The sequence below is a fragment of the Schistosoma mansoni genome, chromosome 1, assembly GCF_000237925.1.
Source record: "Schistosoma mansoni strain Puerto Rico chromosome 1, complete genome".
In the NCBI taxonomy this organism is placed as follows: domain Eukaryota; kingdom Metazoa; phylum Platyhelminthes; class Trematoda; order Strigeidida; family Schistosomatidae; genus Schistosoma; species Schistosoma mansoni.
The window spans coordinates 27,452,319-27,461,899 of NC_031495.1; the positions used below are offsets into that span (position 1 = coordinate 27,452,319).

The window sequence follows — 9,581 nt, forward strand, 5'->3', positions numbered from 1 at the left end:
AAAGTTTTAAACTTTTTAATTGTTGGAATTGACACAGTCAGAAAAAAGTAAGCCTCAAAGTTTTTATATCAGGAATATACAGTAATCCTAACTTTATAGAATTACTGGTGGTTTCAGCTGACTATATAGAAGTTTGATTAGTGGGAAATTTTTGTAAGAGAAAATGTGAGCCTCTCACTTGTATACCTGAAACCTATTCATTTTTAAATTTCTTTACCATTGTTTTACAGTTTGGAAAAACGTTCTTTAAGGTACATACATTTTTTTATTGTAAATAATTTCATTTATTGGAAATAATGAAGAAAAATTATCTTCAGGAAAAGCCGTAAACCTTATCCGTTACCAAGGTGACCGGAAATCAATAAAAACATTTCTTAAACAATACTCTTTATCTATTAGCCTTATAAGTACCGGTTAGGTGACAGTTATAAATGAAAAATTGAGTATAAAATCAACAATATTATTCACTATTCAAAATAAAATTCACGTAAGCATATTTGCTTAAAAAATTTATGAATAACATTGTACTTGTTTGTGATTGGTTAATTTAAAAAAAAGGAAAAATTTGAAGATAGCTGTTCATTACCATGACCAATTATATCCGTTTAAATATAGATATTAACTAATGCTGATTGAGGTTGAAAGGTGATTGGCTCATTTTTATGAAACTTTACCTTTTGGATACAAAATATGTTGACTAATTACTTACAGTGGTTATGTGTTTAATGATTAAATAAAATAAACAATTTTATTGATTATTTTTAAAATTCATTACAGAATGGATAATGGGAATTCTGATAAATAACACCGTACTCATTTACTTCGTAATATTGTAAAGAAATAAAGACGTTTACATGGTAACGATTATCATTTTATTTTGATAAATATGAAATATAAAGTTATGTTGATTACTTTAATGATTATATTATGGTTTCATTTGGTTACTATTATAAATTGTTTACAACGTAAATATGATAAAAATACAGTTGCAAGTATACCAGGTGATATAATGCTTGGTGGATTATTCCCCGTACATACATCTGGTGTAACTACTTGTGAATCAATCAATCCTGAAAGAGGAATTCAGCGAGTTGAAGCAATGTTATTTACTTTAGATGAAATAAATAATAATTCAAAATTATTACCAGGTTTAACTTTGGGTACTACAATACGTGATACATGTTCAGATACAAATCATGCACTTGAACAAGCATTGAAATTTGTACAAGCAAGTACTGGAAGTAGTAGTCAATTGAATAAAATGAATGAACATTCAGAAAATTTAAATACACGTGGAGTTGTCGGTAGTTCATATAGTTCAGTAACAATACTTGTAGCAAATTTATTTCGTCTATTCTCTTTACCACAAATATCTTATGCATCGACAACTGCTATATTAAGTGATAAACGTGCATTTCCATTATTTGCACGAACTGTACCTTCGGATGTTGTTCAAGCTCAGGCAATGGCTACATTAGTCTCGGCTCATAACTGGACTTATGTTTCCACAGTACGTAGTGCAGGTGATTATGGTGATTCCGGTATGGATGCATTTTGGAAAGAAGCTGATAAACTTGGTGTATGCATAGCTGCCAGAGAAGTGATTAGAGGAAATACAGGTCCTGAAGATTTAGATAATATAGTTAATGTGCTTAGCAAAGATTTTGCAAAAGCTAGAGTCGTTGTTTTATTTACCGGTATGGATCACACTAAGTTATTATTAGATGCAGTTAGGAGAGCTGGTCTAGTTAATCATTTCGTTTGGATAGCTAGTGATGGGTGGGGTAGAGAAAATGTACCTGTATCTAATAACTCAAGAGAAGCCAATGGTGCGTTAACTATAGAAATTCAAGCCGAACCGATCAAAGCATTCACAGATTATTACCTATCTTTAGGTAGAGAAAATCATAGGAATCCTTGGTTCAGAGAATATTGGCAAGATTTATTACAATGTAGGGAAAGTTCAACTAAAAGGCGAGAAAGAAAATCAACTAGTTCCAGGCGTTATTTCATGAGTAAACTATCAAAAAATGAGACAAATTTAGAAAATTCCCATGAAATATCAACTGAATCATCATCATTACCTTCATCGTGCAGTGACAGTCCAAATTTAAAATTACGTGACATTCTTGGACCAGATTTCAAGCAAGAAGCGAAAATACAATTCGTCTACGACGCAGTTTATGCATTTGCTTCTGGGTTACATATACTACAGAAAAAACTGTGTCCTGGTAACCCTCATCATCCGAAATGGAATAAAAGAAGTTGTCTAGAAAAAATGCTCAGCTACCCTGGAACTGCTTTCTACCAACTAATAATTAATACATCATTTACTGGTGAGTTTATACGTTAGTTATGTTTGATTTCTTGAAATCATTTTTGGCCAGTGAACAAGAGCTTAAATTAGGTTTATTCTGTCAGTGAGATTTGTACACGTTTAGCAAGTATTGAGTGTATTGAAGAAGAATAATCTACTTAAAGATACACTATTAACCTGTAATTATTATGTGAACTGTTGGTAGGCAGAAAATAAACAATATTGCTGAAATGTGGCTAAAATTTTGTTTGTAATAATAAATAACAATAAACGTTTTGAAATTGAGTGTAGAACTAATAACAAATTAACGTACTTATATATGTATGGTATTACTTTAGTCGGTCTGTTCTTTCGAAGGTCTTCAAAGTGAAGTCTTAAATAAATGTTTACAGATTTTACAACTGTAAGATGGTTTGATATTTTTGTGATACATTTCATTGGTAATCCCATTTTCGCCAGATAATCACAAACTTCTAAAAGGGTTTTTGAAAAAATAATTAAAAAAGAACTAAATTCACTTACCCTTAAGTTGAAATCAATATTATTGAAATGTTACCTTTCCTATATTGTCCCACTATAACCGGATATGTTTTGACAACAATCAGTTCCGTTTCTTGATTTCTTATTTCTTTTTATTATTTATCTGCATGACTTTAAACAGTTCAGGCACAACAAGGTTTGAGGAGCAAAATGAATTTATTCTATTTCACGGCTTCTCATCAGCTTCATACAGCCTGAAGCTACAAATATTAGTATAAATATAAACAAATGTTTAACACTTTTGGTTTATGAAGTATGGATGACTGTTCTAAACGGAACCAAAAGTATCATAACAATGAAAATAGGGCACAAAGTGTATAAATCAACATAGCTAAGACCGATATGTATTTGCGTTGGGAATAAGTAATGCAGAGTAGTATATATTTTATATTTACTAATAGTAATCAAGATAAAAACCGTTATATATGGATAATCAAACAAATGAATAATTGTCTACTAGTTAAACATATTAAGAAATAAAATAGTTGAATATTAGGAGGCCAAATATACTGGACGACTGAGAAATGTTAGTAAGGCTTGTTTGATGAAACATTCAGTCACTGTAGAAGAGAAAGGTCAACCACACTTTCCTTTTGTATATAAAGCTAACACTGGAAACATTTGATATCGATTGCATCTGCGAAACGGTCTGCATATAAAAACACTTTAAATGAATTATAGATTTATGGCTAAACACTCTTTACATATAAGGTGTTAAAATATACAGCATACATGATTATCAACAAAATGCATTAAATTTTTTATATAGACAAGTTGATTCATAAATTTTATCAACCCAATTATCCCTGTGTTTTCGATAAATTTTATGGCATTTCGTTAAATATCACAAAATATATTATTAATTATTCTACCCAACAAACTCCTTAAAACCAGTATTGGGGATTTGTGGGAATTGTACAACTTTTGTTCTTAAGGTTCCAGGCGCGATTACTTTGCACGAGACTGTTGATGCCCACTGTTAAGGAATCCAAAACCAAGAGTAAACAGATGTTCAGTGCTTCCTGGTTTCCAGTGATGGTCTAGCTAAGATCAGTTCGTGACCTACACTATTGAAAGTGTATAATGGTTTTACCCTAGAAGGAATTTTCAATTCGAGTATAGAATATTGATTAATTACAGCATTAAATAATGTTCGTGAAATATTCTAAAATCTGCAAATGATAATAGATGAGTATGGACTAAAAGTTATAAACATTAAAAGAATAATTTGTAATCACTGATGATGAAAGCATTTATTTCAACTGAACTTGACATGGATTTCTGGTTGAGATCATGGATCAATCGATGTTAGACCACCGTTATAAACCTAGTGTAGCGAAAATTACAGACTTTCTCACTAAAATCTGACAACCATATAGTAAACAGTTAATTTGCAAACTAACAATCAATAGTCTCAATCTTGACCATTCCTTCTGCAAATATCAGTCCATTTTCTCTGATTTAATTGTTCATACATTTTCATACCAACGGCGTTCCGTTTCGGTTCTTTCCTTATCGATCTTCTGCCAAAATACATTCTATGCCTGACCATCACGATATACTACTTATGTGAATATATGTAACCCACACTACATTAGAGACACTGAACGGCCATTTCACCTTAGTATGGGACTCCTGAATAGTGCACATCGACGTTCCTGCTCGCGGTATTCGAACTCCAAGATCTTTAGTCTCAGGCGTGAACGCTTAACCTCTAGACTACTGATCCGAGATCCAACGGTGTTAATGTCTAACTTTAACCGATCCACGAAATCGCGTAACTATCTTCCATTGTCTTCGCCTCACACTCGACACGGGTCGGCTGCACTGATCATGGCTTCTCAGTAGATTTTTAGGAATTACCCCTTGAACTGACGAGAATTTCCTTTGAATTATCCACTTGAAATCATTTCTTTACATATGCTGATCTATTTCTATATAATAAGAATTTTATTTTGATCCAATCATACTGAATAGTCATAAGTGTTCTTTCACAGAAAATTGTATATCATAAGTTTTATATGATAAAATGAACATTAACTATGTACATGATGAATGAAAATAACGATGACAACAATATCTGATTAAAATTTGAAAAAAGAAAATATTAATAATTGAATTTGATTTGTTTAATTAGGAATTAATTCTATTGTCGGCTTCACTTATTACTATACTTTACTCTATTCTCTTTCTTTTTGTTTTGAAATTTTAAACAAACCACATGCCAAAATTCATTAAAATACAAAAATAAGTAAAATACCGACAGCACAAAGTCAATAAATTTTTTTAAAAAAAACATCAAAGAAATTAATTTTTAAATTGTTTTGATATTGATTAAGAAAATTTAAAACAGAAAAAAGTTTTTTTTGGTAAAAAGTATTAATTACAAGAAAAATCATATTTTATCATTTATGTAAAATGATTTTTGTATTTTTTTAAAATAAATAATAAACTAGAAATAAGATTTATGTTTTAATGTCTGTTTTTTATTCATTATTTTATTGTATTTTGAAATGATTAAAAATTAAAAAAAATATTTTGATATTTTTCTATTTGACAAAATTTGTTTTATAAGATTTTAGTAAGTAACTAAGTGATAAATGAATAAAGAATATTTGAGCAACCGTTCACTAATTGTTTTCAGTGAGTTGTTATCTCATAACAGACGTGGTTGAACTCCACTGGTCACTGCTTCCCATTAGAACTCTAAGACATGTATCTTGAAGTCAGTCACTAATGACCAGATGATTATAATCAGAAAGGGTTTTGTGGAGATTTCAGTATTTTCATAGTTAAAATCATCAGTTAATTGAAGCTAGATCACCATGGAAAACCTGGAAGCACTGGACGGCAGTTTCGTCCTATTATTATGGATGCGTACTGCCGAGGAGTTCCACAATAGGACGAAACGGCCGTCCAGTGCTTCCAGGTTTTCCATGGTGATCTAGCTTCAATTAACTGATGATTTTAACTATGAAAATACTGAAATCTCCACAAAACCCCTTCTGAATGAAGAATATTATTTTCGATAAATTCTCTTCAGGTTCTACAATTATATATCCAAATTAATAATCCGAAAAAATTCCGAGGTTAAAGGCAAAGTACATCGTTTAAAGCATGTAAATTTAGGGATGTCAAATCAAATAGAATAAAATTGTTAATGTTGATATTGACTCATATAGAATGTTAACACTTGAATCTGTATATATGTTAAGTGAAAATTTAAGATCTGTGATCAGAATAAATATAGGTCAGATAAGGTGAGAAATATGATAGTGCAATTACAATACGATCAAGTGGAAGATTAAATTGTGTGGAAAATTAGTAAGACGTAATAAGGAGCGCTCAATGCGAAGTGAGTGAATCATGTATAGAGGAGATTAATAATGATATTTAACCAATAATAATAATACAAAGATTTGTGAATAAAGATAAGGGAGACAATTACATTTGACTACGAATAGTCGTAAGTATATAGTCAAATTAGGTTATCCAATGGTCAAGATTAGTAGTGATTAATTGGCCTTGTGTTTGGCCAGGGGAGGGTCGAGGATTGGAAATGTTTCTTCTATACACACAGCTCCGGCTTCTTCATCCTGATAGCTACTGCCTCCGTCACTAACTGATAAATAAATAATATTAAATTGATTTAAATGAGTTCAATTATTGTCTTTTCATGTAAATAAAGATTGAATTTCAATAGAAAGAACTTTTTTTTTTATTGAAAAAGGGAAGTGAAATTTGAATCAAATTTTGATGGAGTTCTGTTCTCTGAGCTGGATGGTTTGATCATGAGCTTTCACCGTCCTTCTGAACGACATCATCGGCTCAAACTTCGGGTAGAAGTAAAGTGTATGAATTTCTCCACATGTGATTCACAGCTTGTCCTGTGCACCTCGCTGTTGATTGGTTCTTATTGACCTTAAATCTGTAATTGTTTATTTCTTTTTTCTGGTTGTATTTCCTATTGGTTTGATTTTTGTTCTTATGTTTCTGCAGAAACTTGATGATGTCGTTCAGAAGGACGATGAAAGCCCTACGGCTAAACCATCCAGATCAGAGAACAAAACTCCATCAAAATCACCCACCTGAGCTACAAATCTTCTACACCTTCTCAAATTGAATAGAAAAATATGATTTAGAATTTCATTTATTCCAGTTCGTAGATACATTCTTTAATCGCATTGAACATCATCATGTAAATATATGTATATATATATATATATATATATATATATATATATTCAGTCAAATAGTAAATATATTCGTGTAGTATTACTCAATTTATTGACATACGACAGTTTTGAAGTAGTGAATAACTGAAATATTTTATTATGCTCATCATTATTATCTGTTAAAGATCATCTAACGTCTAAACTTGTCTAGCATACGATTATATAAGAACTAGTTTATCAGCCGTGAAAGTAAAGTATACATAATTTCTGTTATATGTATATATATATAACTTGAAAAGAACCATATGTTTAGCCTTCCGCTTCAATGAGAAAATTAATTACTGAGTAGTGAAATGTTCTTTTTATTCAACAAAATAAAAAAAAACAACATAAGAGTAAACAAAATATAATAAAATATGTATTTGATTAAATCTTAAACATTGTTAAGTATTATGTTAAAAGGAAATTGATTTAGTAAAATGATGACTGTGATATCATTAACCACATTTTGTTAGCATTGTTTTTACTAAACTCAATAATTTTCTTTGCAAATTCTATCCTAATTTCCTTTAGGGTATAAATACGATGTAGTTCTAACGACATTATTATAACTCAATGGAAACTGAATGTATACATTTATATTTTTGTAACTAAAATCATTTGTTCATTCGTTACTCGTTGTGCTCTATCACTTATTTATTGATTTACTTTCGAAATATCTCGAATCGATTAAATTTTAAGTGTGTGCAATTCTACTGTTGCTGCCCAATCAGTTGATTGGGTCATGAATCTTCATCGACTGAGATGGTTGGGCCACGTGTTACGTATGCCTGGACACCGATTACCACGACGCGCTATGCTGACTAGTATTGGTGATGGTTGGAAGAGAGTTAGGGGCGGCCAAACCAAAACGTGGCATCAGGGTTTGAAGTCACTAACTTCTAGTCTGAGTCATGTTGGTAGATGCAGACTACTTGGTTGGGGTCCACATGACTATCGTAACCAATGGTTGGTGACTCTGGGTGACATGGCTCAGAATCGATCAAAATGGTATAGGTGTATTCATTCTTTATCTTCCCTTAAAATATGAGATTAAAATTGCTTCATTTATGTCTTTCTTCCTGTACTATATCCTTATATACAATCTTTCTTTCACATATTACCACCACTAAATTAACCACTTCTATGGATTCGGTGTTCATCTTGTTGTGCTGACTGGGTATGGCAACTTGGACCGATGCATATATGTGCGTGGTCCTAAGTTGTAGTTGACTGACTGACTGAATACTAATCGAATAAAATAATTAAGCTTCAAAATTTTTCATGAGTTCTTAACCTAAACAAGAGATCACTTATTATAGATTATAACATCTATTTGTATGTGCATAATAATGACTTAAAAATGAATAAATAGAAAATATAGGGTTATACTCTATGCAATCGAACGTTTTCACAATAACAGTTTGTAGATTCTACAACTTATCTGATTATTCCTATTCTCTATAACTACAGTATTTTTTTGGACTTGAAATCAATATTGTTGCTTAAAATGACTTGAGTGTTATTATAAATGAGTATTCATTATTGTGATAGTGTATTGCATACGTCATATATATCTAATGTATAATCCAAATCGTCACAAACTGATATTTCACATAAAATATAACCCTAAAAAAATTGAGAGTATTTATTGTCTATCACATTTTATGACGAGTGTACTGAACAACTTTCACTGATATATACCATATTTTTCATGTTTACCTACTTCACTGATCTCATTTACATTACCTATATTACTAATATTAAATTATCTTATATTCCAAAAACAAAACTCAGAAAACCTATACCCCAGTATATCGATTCCTATATCAAATATAATTATTATAAAAATATATTTGAATAATCAAAATATTAGTGAAATGTAAATTTTAAAAAAGAAAAAAGAAAAACAGCAACAACAACAACAACCCCAACGAACACCCAGTGAACTAGGTTGAACAGAGAAGAAAAAAGAAAACAGACGAAAAAACATTCGATTTATTTAATTTTTATTTGATTTAATCATACTGTTCTTTTTCTTCATTCATTAAATAAATAAACTTTTTTTTATATTATCACTATGTGCTTTTCACTATACATAAAATGAACACATAATAAATCCATATTTGTAAATGAAATTTTCAAAAACAAAAAACGTTTATCACTTCAATCATTATTAGTTTTCAACGTTATTTTACGTTTAAATTTTGTAAACCGATTAAAACAAAATTTATTTTTTAAAAAAAAAATATTATTTTTCACGCCAAAAAAATAATAATCTATTATTGTTGTGTGTGTATGTATATATGGAAACATATATATATTTTGATGAAAGTAGTTATAAATTAAAATCAAATAAAGTATAATTGAAAACTAGATTGCAGTGGACAACTGTTTTGCCTTAGTAAACGATTCCTCAACAATGTACGTTTACATTTTGTGTTAACATTAAAATTTTTGTAAGCAAAGGTGCAACTGATCAGTCTCTATTTGGCATATGTGCATGCTGT

At 30.3% G+C, this 9,581-nt stretch overlaps 1 protein-coding gene across 1 annotated transcript; it reads left to right on the forward strand.

Annotated features, from left to right (window-relative positions):
- Positions 1-703: 703 nt before the first annotated feature.
- Positions 704-2,353, forward strand: Smp_052660 (putative metabotropic glutamate receptor; the record flags this gene model as incomplete). The annotated part of the gene is made up of 1 exon (XM_018793901.1): positions 704-2,353. Exon 1 carries the CDS (start codon positions 887-889, stop codon positions 2,351-2,353), a length of 1,467 nt encoding a protein of 488 aa, XP_018648367.1. The 5' UTR covers positions 704-886.
- Between the last annotated feature and the right edge of the window lie 7,228 nt (positions 2,354-9,581).